Source organism: Amblyomma maculatum, chromosome 2 (genome assembly GCF_055883805.1).
Source record: "Amblyomma maculatum isolate TAMU_Amacu chromosome 2, ASM5588380v1, whole genome shotgun sequence".
NCBI lineage: Eukaryota > Metazoa > Arthropoda > Arachnida > Ixodida > Ixodidae > Amblyomma > Amblyomma maculatum.
In genome coordinates, this window is record NC_139345.1 from 129246504 (window position 1) to 129263973 (window position 17470).

At 44.9% G+C, this 17470-nt stretch overlaps 1 protein-coding gene across 1 annotated transcript; it reads left to right on the plus strand.

The window, feature by feature from the left end:
- Positions 1 to 385: 385 nt before the first annotated feature.
- Positions 386 to 17110, plus strand: LOC146199843 (alpha-(1,3)-fucosyltransferase C-like). Its single transcript, XM_084595259.1, has 3 exons — positions 386 to 605; positions 5792 to 6149; positions 16089 to 17110. Exons 1-3 carry the CDS (start codon positions 419 to 421, stop codon positions 16768 to 16770), a joined length of 1227 nt encoding a protein of 408 aa, XP_084451385.1. The 5' UTR covers positions 386 to 418; the 3' UTR covers positions 16771 to 17110.
- The last annotated feature ends 360 nt before the right edge of the window (positions 17111 to 17470 follow it).

Below are 17470 nucleotides of genomic sequence, written 5' to 3' on the forward strand. Positions count from 1 at the left end.
TCCACACAAACCAACGACAAACAGCGCGCTCCAATACGCAGGCAATGAGCCGGCTGGGGCCGGCGCATGCCAGCAATGAGCGCTGCACCGAGAGGCGGCGCCACCCGTTCAGCTGTCTGGTACTTATAAGACAGCAGCTCACAGTACATGAAATTTCTGAGAGAGAGTAGCCGCTGGTTTATTTGTTTGAAAGATCTTAATGCGAAACAGGCACGTATACAGGACGATTACAACGCAAAAGCTAATCGGCCTTATATGCATAAAAATTATTAGGTACACTGGTCTGAACGACTGAACTCTCCTTTGCTGAAAGACATCGCGTTTAATGTGACCATTACCTTCCTCCAGGTTTTGCCTGATAAGTTCTGCCATTCTTGCAGGACCTCTTGCCGAGTTCAAACGACGTATAGCAGATCTGATGGTGCGGCGGAGGCTTTGGGCTGGTGCACTTGTGACACTAGCGTTGGCTGCTTACGTCTTCTTCTCGCAGTATGCCAGCAAGAACTACATTCGCCCAGTGAAAGTGGAGACATGTGATCAAGCTGGTGGGCGGACTGGGAAAAGTGGCACTACCAGTGGCGGCGAAATGAATTTTAAATCGAATGGTGCGTGCATTGTAAAACATAAATGGCCATAAGTTCTAAACTGCTGAAGAAACGGTTGTCATGCCTCAGCATTTTTAAAGGGTGCTCTGATCACACTGCCCCCGTTGATGCGCACTTTTTAAGGGTACACAGAACAGCAGCACATCCACCCTATGCCAAGGTGCATAAGAGTGTTCGGGCACCGTATGACTTTGTTGTTGTTGTTGTTGGCCTCTTGAATTTGACACCGCTAGCTTCGTTGTCTTCTTCTTCTTCTTTACTTCATTACTTCTTCTTTACTTCGTCTTTACTTCTTCTTTACTTCTTCATTCTCACTACACATGGGACATACCCACAGTGGCGGATTGGCCGGAGTTTATTGCGGGTGTAAGAATAGAATTCATCATGTCTATTTAGACTTATGATATGTAACTTCTTAATTAGGAATTAGCGTTGCTAAAATGAGTAGGAAAACCTTTGAGGTGATAGGAATAGTAGTTAATGAAACAAGGATTTTGTTTAGAAAAAAAAATGTATATTAAATTTGTAAGTATAATCCAGACGGATCATCGCTGCTATTAAGTGGAAGGTTCATTGTCATCGTCGTCAGAACGCTGGGCACAAGCGAGACAGAGGCGAAACGCTTATAAAAGATAATACTTTGAAGGTGTGCCACTATTCACATTTTATGAGTTTTTCCATGGCACTCCTAAGAGATATATGGTCTACTTGAACGTGGTGCTTGCTCCCATCAATGGTAGTAACCTGGGTGATTTTGTTAGATTATTTTTGTTTAAAATATGAAGGTTATAGAATATGTTCACCTATATTCTCGTCCTGTCTATAGAGTTTGTGGAGGTTAGTTGTTTTTGGCGTGGTTAAAAATTTATTCTCTGTAGTCTAAGATGTTCTACTGTATCAACATATGGTGCAATGAGGGAGGTGGGGCTATATTTATTTATTTATTTATTTATTTAATCATTGCACCCTCAGGGTCGGAGGCATTAAAGAGGGGAGCAGTTACAAACGAGAATATGGAAAAATAAAGAAACGTGAATAGTGAATCTTACAAACATATTTCTGCGATTCATACAATGTTAGCTAATGTTTGGCGAAAATGTTGGTTTTCGGTGATGTAGACGATTTCAGCGGGAGACCATTCGCCACCTCTTTTCACTCATGGGCTTCGTTTCCAGGTGTCTATGTTTTGGCATTGACAGGGAGAGTGTATTTAATAGAGTGCTCGCTCCTATATACAAAAATTGGTTCACAGGAAAGGAAACGCACAGTATCTGTCACGCTTCTTTCGTGAGGTCTTCCAGCAAGGTAGTAGCTTCAAGCTCATTGCGAATCCGTCACTGCATTCGATGACGTCCCCAAATGATCCTGATTGTTGATAAAAGCTCTGATAGTTGGCATCTTCTGATTGTCGGCCACACTATTGTGAATCTCGGCATAAACCCTGAAGTCTACGTAAACCGTTACCGGGTCTTTAGATAATGCAAAAATACTATTGCTGTTTTCGCTGCGTAAAAATAGCCACTTTGATTTAGTGCTGAAAGGGGCGCTCGCCACCTCACTGGTTCAGGGGGAAGCATAGCTAGCAAGCAAGATGCGGTGCGACGTAGAAGTGGATTGAGGTGCGTGCGGAGCTGCTCCGAAAGTATAAGCCACATAACAGCTCTCCCAGAGAAGGGTGTATGGCGGAATGACGCTAACAATACTTCATTATACAAACTTGGATCCGCACAAAAGGTACGCGAGCCGCTGAACAGGTGCAGGCAAGTCGTTACAGGTATACCAGTGTTTCATAATGATAGCCCGGAAGACCACAAACATAATAAATGCTAGGACAGGATTAGTGTAGTTTTTCCAAGGTATTCTTTGTATCTCCCCTAATAGTGTACGCCCTAGATGAATGACCACTGGTTTTCAAGCCGATCGACGTATGTAAAGTGTCTCCAGTGAGCTCAATGCAAATATTCATTTACAATATATGGCGACCACTGACACTTACTTCAACCAAAGTCTTGTAGTTTTTTTTTTTATTAATACTGTAACCGTTCTTCAGGCTCATAGAGGAGTAGTTCAAGTCACTCCCACATAGCAACAGTGCAAATAAGAAACTGAAAACCCCCACAGTCAAATAACATCAATTTTATCGTCGAAAAAAACGTTCAGCTTTTTGGAAAAATACATCAGAGTTAGCAATGTTAACAATTTTACTTGGTATAGCATTCCACTTTCTATTTCCTTAGGAAACAAAACGAGTATTTATTCGTGTCACAATGCGTCCAGAGTCACGGAACATTGATTCCCACAATAAAAAGTCAAACACCACTGTTCGAGTCTGGCAAGAAGTATATACCCAAACAGAACTCTGGGAATAAAGTGATGCCGACGTATGCTGTTCTGAAGCCAAAGTAGGGCTTTCCGTCTGTTTGATGGAGTTGTCGTAAATCTATGCATGAAGTTGACACACTCAGTTTTGAAATTAGGCTGTTTCTGCATCAGCTAATTGTGAACTAATTTGGCACACGGACAGAATGTGTGAAACATATTAAAGAACTTTAACAAATGTAACCATTTGGTCTAGTTGGTGCGTATCTAAAATATTGAACCGTATTTATATACGCTTATGGTTATATATAACATATTTATTACGTTACATTAAATAATTTATGAGTTCATTAAAAAGCATGCATGCATTGAAACATCTTCTGAAGCTTATCCGATGAATACCCGTTTTCTATTAGGATACACGATGTATTTCTTTAGATTCCTTTCACAGGCGATGTTGTAGAAACATGGGGTCACAATACACTCCATCGCTGCTAGAAGCCCAGAATCCTCTTCTGGTCTAAACATTATAAGTGCGACATCCGCAGCCCCGAAACGCGATTGGCCACCTATTTCTGTATGATGAATGACGAACGTATTATTTACATACCAGCGAAGCCTGGTGGTTTTCTGCCGATGCAACTGCCCGAATCTCATTCCGGAACAGCAGGTTTCGTTCCTGACGCGGATCTTATGACCCCTTTTAGAACAAGATATTGCGTGCCACTGCAGCGGGGTTACTGCGAGTGGCGTATGGCGCACGACTTTCAAGCATGCATTATTTCCTGGATGTCGAGCGACGTGGAAGGGTCTAAACCGCTCGACGCTGCTGTTCTGCATCGGGCTTTCGAGAGTGAGCGAGAGAAGGTTGTATACTTCGCGATTCCGCATCAGTGCCCTCAAGTAACGGCAGGCGCAAACTACGTTACCACCTTCTTTAGGACTTAATGGCTACATGGGGTTTTGGACTCACGACAAACAGAACCCGAGGTATGGCGACGCTTCGTGTGACATGACAAAGTGTTGTCGGTTTATTTTGAAGAAATATCGCAAAAGCGCGCCTCGCGCATCACGTGATCAACACAAGCATCACCCCACTGCGTGCTGGCAAGACGCGAAATACATATCTAGTTGTCACTGTGGCAAGAATACAGCGCTAAACTTTAGTCTTTATATTTCCTCTGTAAGGGGTGGCAGCATGAAAGCAACCATCATATTTAAAACCGGCCAGTATTTGCGAAAATCTAAAAAGTTGAGGCCAGTAAAGTCGAAAATGAATCGGTAAGGGTGAGACTATCTATACCACTTATTTCAATGTTTGCAACAACCATCCTCGGGCTCATTTCTGCGTTTGCAGAGGAGAAACTTAGACACCTGAATAAGCTATAATGGTGCATAGGGTGATGTGGTGCTACGCACGTTGAAATGTTGTACGTATGCTGCTGTACTCCAGAAAGGAAAAACGAGTAAAGGGAGTCCAAAGCACATTGAAACCGAAATTCCTACGACGTTGCTTTCACTGCACAGTGAGAAATGTAATTAGCAGTTCAATTTCAAAACACCTGAATTTCCAGTTAAATTTATCTGTAGTTGTGTTGGCACGAGGAGTTTTCTGTTTCGGGAGTTTCAGTTTCCTCGTTTTTAGCATGGCTCAGGAATCCTATGCCGGAACTTTTTAATTCACTCCGTTCGTCCTCAGTTTCTCGCAGCATCTGAGGTTCAATTGAGGGGGCAACGTTCACTGGCCAAACTGTTGAGAAAATAAAACTACGCTTGTTTCTAATTCGCCAACGATCGTAGTCACGTGCAGCAACTGCTACATTACGCACTAGGGAGTGTTCTCGTAGTGTTATTCGTCTTTTATGAAAGTTGTTCACCTCAGAAACCAGTGATGGCCATTGTAATATACGGCGATTGCCAAGGGTACCTAAATCCACCACTGCTGCATATTTTATAGCCCTTTTTAACTATCCAACTGCACCTTTTCACTATGCTGACACAAAGTAGAGCGTTCAGGAAATGCATAAACCAATCAGGAATCCGCCAACGCATTTTTCGTGGAAATCTATGCATAAAAGAAGAAGTGACAGATACATAACTAACAGTAAGCAAACTGGAACCCCATGTAAAATTATGGGAAAGGGTAGATGCAAAGAAACTGTGTCTTCCTCCAATTTCATAGGGCGAATTATATCCCAACAGTGCTATCTTAAACCGGAGCTAAAAAAATGCGATTACTTTTAAAGCACGACCGCTCCATCACATTGATCTCGAACAATGATACTGAGCTAACTCTTTTACGATTCATTGGCCACCGGGAAAATTAGCTTGATAGTGTCACACCGCGACATATATTGTCCAAATTCATTCTGAATTCTGTAGGATTGCAGTGTTTCTGACTTCAGGTAGTAATCCCTAAGTTTAAATGACCGTGGCAGAGCAGAAAGAAAACGTTTTCCTTACGACAGCTTCTAAATACTCAAATTTGTCGAATAAAATGTTGAGGTCGTCTCCAGCGCGCACACGCGTCACCAGAATGTCCGCAAAAATACAGAGCTAGGATTCTAACGCTTGATGCGGCACTGAAGAGAAGGTGAACTTTTGCGTTAAATCCATCGCATTGCGTTGTACGTGTGAAGCATGCGACACATCTACTCGTTTATATTCTTTCGTGGTCTTACTTGATGCGTGTCGCGCACAAGAATCATGTGTGAACAGAAAGCTTGAAGAATACCACACTTCACTGCAACGGCTGTCATCGGCATATTAATTGCACGCATCTTGTCTGTAGCTTGATACGTCAAGAAATAATAACATATGATGTCTACGGTCAGAAGGGATGATGTAATATTTGGATCCTCTCACAGGCAGTCTGATGGATAAACGGGCTTGGAATTCGTTCCACCGCCGATTGAGGCCCGATCTGCCAAGGATCCTCTTCTGGACTAAAATCTATGGCGACTGGTTTTCTGATTTAGACGTGGGAGATCCTGAGCTCCAGACCGCTGATTGCTCCGACCGCTGTTACATTACCAACGACCGTCGTACGCTAAATATCAGCGACGCTGTGGTATTCTACGCTCACGACCTGATCCCCAGCCTCATGCCAGAACAAAGGAGTCCGTTCCAGAAATGGGTCTTCTGGTCCCTCGAGCCTCCCTGGCACACCCCTGTGGAAACATTCACCGGTCTCAAGGAAACATTCAACTGGACCTTCACCTACAGGTGAGTTCCGTAGGGCTTCAAGATTATTATTAAAGAGTCCCTCAAAGGGGACCCAGGAATTGGTTATCAGATCCTTGAATTATGAAGAGCAAAATGCCACTGAACGTGCAATCGCGTCCAAATCCTCATAAGCTGCCAAATAACTTAAAATTAGGTTTTAAAAATTCCTCGAATCCCGGCCGTGGCGGCCGGTTTTCGATGGCGGCGAAGAGAAATGTGCCCCTATGCTGTGTGATGCAGCGCACGTTAAAAACTCTTAGGTGGTCAAAATCTCCGGAGCCCTCCACCATGGCGTCTCTCATAGCCTGAGTCGCATTGGGACGTTAAACGCCACAAACCAATCTATAAAAACTCCTACTTTCGGCCCACGCGCGACCAGGCTATGGCTGGACGCGCGGTGGCGGGCGCTTTTCGGAGTTTCCGCCCATTAAATCTCCTGGCGTCAACGACGTCAAGCAGTGCTTTGCCATTAATGGCCCCGGTCTCCGGCCGGGCCAGGCGAGCCCGCCGCCTTCATAGCTGAGGCGCCGGCAACAACAGCGCGTCTCTTTTAGCAATATTTTCTTTGATTTCTGACTTCAACGAGGGAGGAGAAAAGAAGTAAATTAACAAGCCAAGTTGGGCAGCGATGCTTTGCAGATTGAAGGGCGGTATCACTCTGTAAACCCTAGGTTTTAGGGACAAACCCCTTCTAGGCTCATTGAGCGAAACTGTGCGCGGGAGCTGTGTGCATGATCTGTACGTAGCATCTGTGCGCTGATGTGTCACGCGCAAATAGCGGACGTATGAGGCGGGGGATTTGAAAATAAAAACGATTGATAGTGAAAGGTAATTAATAAAAGTTATTGACATCGATAAAGCTAATGACTAATGCTAAGGACTAATAATGATAAATCATAAGGACTAAAATGTCTTGTAATGACTAATATGTCAAACAATGTCTCGGAATGACCGCAACTGCTTAATTATTGAGTAAAGTTACTTAGCGATGCGTGGTAACGACTACAATAGCTAGGCGTGACTTGTAATGATTGCTAATGACTACGAAAGGAACACAATGTCAAACTACAACTTTTAATGTCCGCGACTAATTGTAAAGGAGTAAACGTGGTTAGCTATGCGTGGTAATAACTACAAGCACTAGGCAAGGCTCATCATGACTACGAAACGACCAATATGTCACACGATGACTTTATATGACCGCAGCTTATTTCAAATGAGTACAAAGGTTTAGCTATGGGGGTGATCGCTACAATGACTAGGCGTGACTCATCACGACTGCGAAACTAGGCTTTTCTATAACTAGGCTTTCGCCGCTTTCTTCGGAGACATCTTAGGGACCCTCTAATTATTTTACCTTTTGTACCAGTCTGTATATTGAGCGAGAAAACATGGATGTCATTTGGCATCACATGTATCTCAAGTGCTATATTAGCTATAGACCAATGAAAAATGATAGGCTATTCGATATCTATCACTATCATTGGCTGGATGATTTCACTTCCGTGCCGCCCAATGGCTGAAGGTATTCTCACGGACAACGCGCTGTGATTTCTGTCTGGAAATAAATTTATTGGTTTGGGGACGACTCCAAATTAACTCATTTCCAAACCCCCAATTATGCAGCTTCTATTACGAAAGACAATACTCATACAATTGCAGAGAAATGTAATGATAGGGCCGATTTAAATCATATAATATGGAACTGTTATAAGGGAGTAATTACTCATTGCATCCACCCAAGCGCAGCCATACGGCTACAAAGGAAAGCTATACAGCTTTCTCAGAAACTTCGTAGTTAAAGAAAAATTCGTCCTGATCCGGGAATCGAACCCGGCACCACCGCCTTTCCGGGGCAGTCGCTCTACCGACTGAGCTAACCAGGACGGTCAGCAGAACAGATGGTAGGGCGAGAGCGAATTGATCTATAACTCGAAGTGGGAATGGTGTTGGTCAAATATTTAGGGGAATCCCCCAAGGTGGAGTAGTTTTGTTATAAGGGAGTAATTACTCATTGCATCCACCCAAGCGCAGCCATACGGCTACAAAGGAATGGAATTCGTGTAATGGAACGCGTCTACACCTCACGCCACCTCACGGCACAATCGATTAACGAAAACATTTGAACAACTATTATAACGTTCCCTGTTTAAAACTTTGCGAAAATACAGGTGAAAAACATTTGCAGATTTTTCGCAGCAATAATTTTGCATGTTTCATCATCACTTTGTAAATCGACTATCGGTCGGTCTACTGTAGCAGTACTGCTCGTACAACGGGCAAGCTCAGTGCTCACGGCTTGATAGAATAGAACGACAGGGACGCTTGTACTTCTTAATTTATAATGCTGAGGTATACATTCTTCTTGGATTTATTCGTCCACACTGTCCTGTAAGCATGAAAATATACAAGCGGCTAAAAACTTGAGATAACTCAAGAGAGAACTTTCCGTGTTATTACGTCTGTCGTCTGCGCTCATTAGAAGAGGAAACCAAAAACAGCAAAATCTTTCAATAATCTACAAGCAAAGTAAAATTAATGTGCAACAAACCGGCATCGTCAGGCGAGTTTGTTCTTCCTAGATTAACTGAAAATGCACGGAGGAGTTTGATACGGCCGCTACAGCAAGAAACAAACATCTGCGTGCCGCAAACATGCGTTCTGACGCCCGGCGAGGTGCCCAATGAGCGAAGAGTTTGTCGATAAATTCAAGGCTCAAGCAACCGTCCACGTGAAATTAAAAACCGATCTGCAGCAAACAGGCCAACAGCATCCATGATCCAACTTTTAGCAAAGCTCTCAACGACACGCCTTGCTCTGCGCGATTGAAGATTCTGCAGTGCTATGAATCTCACGCCAATGAAAACCGCTGAAATAGCTAGCGTACACATTCTCGTAATGACTCACGTTTGAAAGGTCGTGTATATCTGTACTCCGGCGCTTGCAAAGAACACGACTCGCTCAGCGCGACCCGCGCTCTGTCCGCCATGTTAAGACAGCGAAGTAGCCTGCATCGATGTTGACTTGAGCCAAGCAGTCTTCTTGGATACCTTCGCTAGAATTTAAACGTGTCCCAAGATGGCGGCCATCCGGCTACCCCTTCTAAGTAGACGTCTAATACCGAGTATTCGAACGCTCCCTATATCTCGCAACCGTCGCAAAGGTAGCCAGTGCCGTATAGTGCAGCGCACTCTGTGGCTTTTGTCATCTGGTCTCCTTATGGTGGAGGGAAGCCCACATTAAAGGTCGATGCGAAACCTTGTATTTGTTATAATACGTGTATCAGTAGGATAAAGATCTGTTCTACAACATCCCATTGAAAATTCACTTATCCAGGATTCTTTAGTATTATACAAATGCAAGCCTAACCCTCTTGATCATGCATTACTTCCTCTTGAGCTCTGATGTCTGATTATTTAATAATCCCTATCTCTAGTTATTTCACTCTCAAGGTCCTGATCAAAATTAACCGTCGCGTTATAATTTTAAGACAAACAAGGTATTGAAATAACTCAGTTATTCATTTTCGCACAAAACCAATCAACCGGGCTCATTTGATGACCAGGCTTAGTATTGCACAGCACCATGAAGCCGGAATCGTAGCAACACACAAGAAAAAAGACAATGCGGCATTGGTGTCAGAAATAAACCCGAATCCACTACGACGCGCTCACTCTTTGCACAAATACGATATGCGCGGTGTGTATCGAATCATAAGCTCTCTCGTTACGCGTCAGTAAAAAAAGAGCAACCAGAGATGCGCGCCAAACAGCAATGCTTTTAACTGTTAAGCAGGCAAGGCGCATATGGGAACGTAAAATACGCAGGACAAACTTTTAGCATGCAGGGAAAATAAATTATTTGTCAATAAAAAAAAAAGTACACCTTGTTCATAGTGCAGTGGTTTCGCGCCCTGCATCCGTCCACTTGCTCCGCTACTGCGTGAGGGTGCCATGCGTTCAGCTACTCGCAATAAGCGCTCCTCTCCATGGCATGCGTCAGCTGCAAAGCAGGTGAAGACAGCCTTAAATATTTTAGGATCAGCACACAAGAACGAGGGCGAAGCTTCTCAACTGAGGCCAGAAGTGGTTTCCCTGAAGTGATAGCAGCGCAGAAGTGTGGCCTGGCAGCCGGCGGCGGCGGCGGTGGTGGTAGAAGCATTTACTGCCAATATTACAGAGGGTGGGAGCGTAACCCCCTACATGGCATTTGAAAGCTCCTCCATGTACGGAGGGCCCTCGCACAAAGCAAAAGAAAGCCCTTGGAGGGCTATTCGAGCGAGAGCGCTGGTCCTTATAGGAGGTACTTAGTCGCTGGAGCCGTGACCGATCTGCTTCCTTGGCTGATAGTATTTGGTGAGGGTCTTGAACAGAGCTAGAGAGCTTCGGGTATTTTAAGACGAACATATGGCATCAAGAAGTGGTACCAAGGCCACTTGACTTTGTGACATCACCATAATATAAAGAAAACATAAAACATGATCGATGCCATCCCATGAGGCGAATGGGATGGCCGCATACGCAACCGATATTCCTACTAGAGACAGTTTTCTTCATTGGTGGCCTGCCGCTTGCCATTTGCTCCTATGTCATTACAAATGGGCCTTTATGTGGCGCCAGATATCCCCTCTTTCGTACAAAAATAAGTAAATCCCTTGAGGCGTTAAAAGAGCGCAAAAACCACATAAATTTTGTGACCAAACACCTTTGTAATACTAAGAAGCAATATTATTCTAGCCTGTTTAACTCTACACAGGGACGCACAGAAAGGGTTTCAAAAGGCACTTAACAGCGTATTTATTAGTGTATCAGAATCGGTAATTAAAATTGTTAAATATGGTATAGAAATTCAAGGCGCTGAGTTAGCCAACGAATCCAAATACTTCTTTTTTTCACTCGGTGAAGCTACCACCTACAGTTTTCACCTAATATATATGAATCAGCAAAGTAACTAAACCATATTTTTAGAGCCAGTCTTAACTAGTGAGGTTGTAACGAGATTTTGAACCCTGACTAATAGGAAAGCAGTATCTCCAGGCAGTATTGAAATGAAGCCTGTAAAGCACGCAATTGATCTACTAGCACTTTGTCTTTCCCATGTTTTCAATATTTGTTGGTCGACAGGACGTTTTCACCGAAATATGCAAATAGCAAACGTAACTCTTATTAAACAAGGGTGATAGAAATTACATGTCCAGCTACTGTCCTATATCGACCTTACCTGTGTTGTTCAAAGGTTTGAAGAAAATATATTTTAAGCGCATGATTTCTTTTACTCACCGCATCAACTTGATAAAGTGTTCACGTTATGGTTTCCGCAAAACCATATCTACAAACCTCGCATTACTTGACCGAATTGAATAAATTTTAGAAAAAATGGACTGCAAAAATATAGTACTTGGGCTTTTTCTGAATTTTTGAAAATCCTTTGACTTAATCACATCATAAAATTGTAATTGCGAAACTTGATCACTATCACGTAAGAGCGATCGCACACAAATTATTTAAAGCTTCTTTGCAATGTCGTTCTCAGTTTGTCATCATTGGAGAACATTCCTCGACAAAATGCATTATAACAGGTGTCCCTCAGGGAAGCATTTTGGGACCATTTCTATTCATCCGCTACATGAATGAGGTAGTTTGCATCAATTAAACCGCACTGAGATTACGCATGTCGCCCGCCTGAAGAAGTGTCATACTCGTGACAACACCTGACTCGCCTGGAGGGCTTTGTTTGCGAAAGAGGGGGGGGGGGGGGGGGGGGGTAAATGTTAAGACTAGATGCATGAAGAAGAGGAGCTGAGAGTGGAGGAGGACGAAGACGTGTGTGGTAGAGGAGCTGCTGTCTTGGTCGAGTGTATTGTGGTTTGGTCGCAGTAGCGTTGCCTTAAGTCGCAACATCAAGAACGCTACAATATTTTTTATGCTGATGACAGAAGCTTTTTTTTTTTCAGGTAGATGTATCGATTTGGGTAGTCACACGAAAAGCGCTGTCTAAAATTAATGAGAGGGTCAAATGTACTGCCTAAGACTAAACAATAGTAAAACGAATGCTGTTTTATTTCACCCCCGCCACACACATGTACGATTGCCCCATATTTTGTTAAATAACACAGAAATTGAAGTGGCTGAAAACTTTAAATCACTTGGCGTGTACTTTTCACAAAACATGACATGGGATGATCACGTGAACCACACTATTAATAAACTGTCAAGGACGATCGGCATTATGCGACACCAGGGGTAATTTTCTCTACCTCTGTTTACATGCTCGTACATAATTTTTATTTTCTTCTTTATTAAGTCAAGCGTTTTTTTTCTGTCAAAAATAACAGCTGGAAACATTACCAAACTTGCAGCCTTCCAAAAAAGAGCTTTACGCCTCGCGTGTGAAGTACCATATCGTTTTCATACTGCAGGTTGAATTAAGAAGCACAACATAATTCATGTTTCATCAATGCATGCTTACAAACTATGAAGTGTGTATAAATTTGATTTAATAAATATAATGATGCTATACAAAGCCTAGCACGGCTAAATGAAAACTTTCTTGTTATAAAGTACGCCATCCTAAAAGCGGTGTGTAACCAAGTGTAGAACATAAGTGAACATCAGATGATGAAATTAAAAATACCCACCTTTCTAAATAGAATAATTCAAGCAATTGACTGACATCTGACATTGTCACGCTCGTAACGTGACCAGGAAGACCTTCTGGCAGGTTTTACAGGCCAGGTTCACACAGAAGCGGGACATTAGCACAGGCGCCACCAGACAAGGTCCAACGGATACCGCACCCCTAGAACTCCTTTTCTTTCTTCCTTTATCCTGTCTTTATTGAACACTTTTCCTTAACACTTCCCCCTCCTTCGACGAAGCCCTCCGGGTGAGTCACTCGTCAGGACGACGATGGCATGGTTTGGGTCTCGCCACGTGAGGACCTCAGTGCGTGTGAAACGTTGGCCACTTTTGGTGAGGCGCGCAAACCGATAGGTACGGTCACTAATTTTGTCCAAGATCACGTGGGGACCGGCATAATGCGCAAGCATTTGTTGGCTTAAACCACGTTTCCGTGTTTGCCGCCAAAGCCAGACCAACCCGCCACGGAGATAGGCGACGGGGCGCTGATGGGCATCGTAGCGGTATTTAGAGCGTTGTTGCGAGACGAGCGTTCTCAGGCGGGCTATCCGGCGGGCTTCTTCAGCCCGCCAGAGGATCTAGGCAACCACACGATCGGCGTCTGTGAAGAATGGAAGCATACTGTCGAGCGTTTTTCGAGGAGGACGGGCATACTGAAGAAAAAAACTGACTGTAACGTGTTGTTTCCTGTTCAGCGGTATTGTATGCGTGTTTTATAAATGTTAGTAGAGTCCCAGTTCTTGTAGTCGGCGGCGATGTACATTGAAAGCGTGTTGGTGACTGCCCGGTTTGTTCGCTTGGTAAGTCCACTTGCATGAGGATGATAAGGTCTAGAGTGTCACAAATGCGTCGTGCACAAGCGCAGGAGTTCTTCCACAACATTTGCGGTAAACTGGAGACGTCAGTCGCTGATTGATCCATACTCGTGGTTGCCCACGGCGAAGTATAACGAAGTGTAAAAGGAAGAGGGAGACCTGGTGTGCTGTAGCTGACGGAAGGGCTGCCGTTTCACAATAACGCGTGTGATAATCAGTGCAGATAACGATCCAGCGGTTACAGTCATAAAATGGGGAAAAAGCCCTAGTGGGTCTACGCCAACCGACTCAAAATATCTTGGCGGCTTCACAGGGTGTAAGAGACCAAGGAGAGCATTAGTGGGATGTTTTTGACTTGCATACTATTCACGGCTTACCAAATACTTCTCAGTGGTTTCCCGCATCCGCGGCCAATAGAAACGTTCTTGGATGCGATGGACTATCCTCGCGGATCCCAGGTGTCCCGGAGTGAGATCATCATGCATGGCGCACACAACAGAGGATCGTAGGCTGTGGGGTACCACCAGAAGGTTGCAGAGGCTAGTGCCACAATTGTCCTTCTTGTACAAAAGGACGCTACGTACAAAAACGGACGGGAAGCTGCAGAGACCTGTGCAGCGGTAAAGAATGGCTTCGATTTCTCGTCCTGCCTCTGCTCAGTGCGGAACGCGCGGGCACCAAGGAACGGAGATAATACCGCAGCAATGTAATCGTCAAATTTGTCGGCGTCACTTTCGGTCTTCGCAACCGCCAAACGTGCGAGACTGTCCTCGTCAGCGTGCCAGCGCACGCTCTTGTATGGCAACGTATAATCAATTTTTTTTTTTTTTTGCATACGGATTGCCCACTGTGCAAGGGGGCCATGCGGGTCAAAGAGGTTGATCAGCCAACACAGGGAATGGTTATCAGTAACACCTATGACCGAAACCACGTAACTGCGAAAACTACGGCGAGCCAATCTTGCGCAATTGTGTAATTGCTCTCAGGTTTAAGGAGCGACTGGCGTAATCTATAACATGTTCCTTGTCGCAATAACGCTGAATCAACACAGCACCGATGCCAACACCACTGGCGTCAGTATGCACTGCCGGAGGGGGGGAGGGGGGGTAGAAGAGTAGAAATGCCGAAGAATTGGATGCAATGTTAGTAGAAACTTTTGGCGACAAGAAGAGTCACAATCGGGTGTCCGCTCTTCGGGATTCGAGGCGCGCGCGTTTCTCCCGGTAGCTGAGCCCTTTGTGCGAGCAAGTGTTCAGCGCGTTTTTTCCGCGTAAGGCAGTCACCACAGCACAGGCGCAAATGGGTAACAAAATAATCCCAGATTGTCCGAGAGTCCGTGTGGTTTACGAACCAGACTGACGCGGTATTTGTCAGGAAGAAAACCACGTTCTCAAGTTGAGCAGCGGCATCCCATCGGTTGTAGCGCCTCACCGGTTGATAGTGGGTTAGCCACTCGTCAGCGTTCTCACCAGTCGCTCCTGCGAAAGTCCGGGGCTCCCGATAATGTTACGAGAAATCGGTCCCTACGCCCGCAGGCCGGTCTCTAGCCTGGATTGCAGCGTCACTGTGGGCTACTGGCAGTTCATAGGCAGGTTGCATGGCACCGGTCAATGGTTCAAGGCCAGCAATGCGACGACTCCTACGATGCTCCAGTTGTAGCTGCGCTGAAAATAGTGTCTACGATCTTTACTCCGGTACCTCAACCACAATGGCACGCCCTTAACGTGGCCAGAAGGACTTTCTGCCAGCTTTTACAGGCCAAGTTCACACAGCAAGCGGGACAGTAGCACAAACACCACCAAGCAAGGTCCAAAAGAACGCGCAACCCTCAAACTCAATTTCCTTCTTCCTTTTCCTGGCTCTCCTCAACACTACTTCGTCTTCGTAGCAGCATATCGCCACGAGAACTGCACTCAGTGTTTGCACAATAATATAACATAGAAACTTCACTTTCACTGATTTATAATTTCCCCTTTTCAAACGATGTTTTATGAATCATGTATGTTCTCATCTTATTATTCTGTTTTTCCTCAGCCGCGGGCTTCTCTGCTGCCCGCGTGGTAGGGGTGTCAGGCTGGGCTCCTCAAGATGTTTTGATAGTTTTTTTCCTGCCCTCCACGTAAACTTTTGCTTGAGGAATAAACTAGAGAATTTTAAATTTTAAAATTTTGAAGCAACCTTTGTTTGTGCGACACTGCGTCGAATGTCATGCCCTTTGACTGCCTAGTTGAGATGCATCTGCTTCATTTGCTTGCGGTATTTATTGCAACCGAAATAAGTACCTTCATTCATAGGCGTTAATCACCTGATTAACCTTTTATGACCGCCGTATGACAAGCGCCTACTGATGCATTGATTTATAGTTCCCTTGTAAGTTTACCAGTCGCTTCCATAACAATGTTCAATGCATAAAGAAAAAATCAAAAGTGTGGAAACAGCATGTCTCTTTGAATCTCGTATCCCTCTATATATTTATCTCTTCGCAGGATGGATTCCGACATTCTTGACACCTATGGTGCGGTGAGTGTCCAGGAACCCGGCCGTGAGGTGTACTCCAATGGTATCCTGAGGCGTTTGTGGCAAAAGAAGAGCAGGATGGCCGCATGGGCTGTCAGCAGCTGCAATACATCTGGAAAGCGCGAGGAGTACGTGCGTGAGCTGCAGAAGTACATGCTGGTTGATGTGTATGGCGAATGCGGCGAATATGAGTGCCCTCGCAGCAAGGAAGAAGATTGCTACCAGTTATTTGCCTCGCATTATTTTTTCTACTTGTCCTTCGAGAATTGCATCTGCAAGGATTACGTCACAGAGAAGTTTTTCAAGGTCCTCAACTACGATATTGTTCCCGTGGTCTTCGGGGGGGCCAACTACAGCCGCGTGGCGCCACCGGGATCATTCATTGACGTTCTAAGTTTCCGGTCGCCGAAGCACCTGGCTCTATACCTTGAAAAAGTCGCCAATAGCTTCAGCCTCTACAGCAGGTACTTCCAATGGAAAAGCAAGTACGAAGTGTGGAACTGGACGTACTACACGTTCTGTGCCCTCTGCCACAAGCTGTACAGCGAATCCTTCAGAACAAAATCTTTGGTTCCGGACCTGCTTCACTGGTGGAACACTTCATCTCATTGCCGAGCCTTTAACGGGGATACGAAAACCTTCTACGAGTAACCATTGGTAGTTTCATTGGCGCACTACCACCTCAATACGTCTAGCTCTTAATATTACCTGCCATGAAACAATAACAAGGAGAAGTCACTTCGAGATGCAAGCAAAGGGACCAGTCTTCTCCGTTCAATTACCACTGCCTCTTAATGGGACATTGGCCCCAACATGCCATTTCGTAACTGGCGTCATTATAAAATGCCATTGACACTTGTCGAACGGCGCCTGAGAGATGCGTTTTGGGAAACAACAAGTACAATAAGCCGCTACTCTGGTCGAAGTAGATTGGAGGTGTGTGGCCTGCATGTCATTGACGCATAAAAGCGTGCATCGTCCCGTCCAAACGCTGGAGACAAAATTGATGCCGCCTGCGCAGGCAAGATCCTGGTGGTGTCGAATGGTTGTGGCAATTTGCAAGACTTGAAGTGATACTGTTGTTGTTGTTGTTGTGGCTGTAGGAAGAAGGAAAAGAAAATGCACGGGCCTGCTACTGGCTCTGTAGCTTAACCACCTCTGCTGCCTCATGCACACAGAAGAGAAAATAGAGAAGAAAAGGAAGAGTGAGAGAAAGACGCGTGCCGCAACAACAGCGCCGTCCACCACCGAAGCGGTGGAGGGCGCAATGACGGCCTACAACAGATAAAAAAATTCGGTGACAGAAAAGCCTCCGCCGCGGTGGTGCCCTACCTGTCCCAGCCCCATCGCT

Bases quoted from the DNA above. Each gene is read 5' to 3' on its own strand.
- LOC146199843 (XM_084595259.1), top strand. From the start codon at position 419: ATGGTGCGGCGGAGGCTTTGGGCTGGTGCACTTGTGACACTAGCGTTG. The intron at 606-5,791 runs GTGCGTGCATTG...ATCCTCTCACAG, and splicing joins AATGAATTTTAAATCGAATG to GCAGTCTGATGGATAAACGG. The intron at 6,150-16,088 runs GTGAGTTCCGTA...ATCTCTTCGCAG, and splicing joins AACTGGACCTTCACCTACAG to GATGGATTCCGACATTCTTG.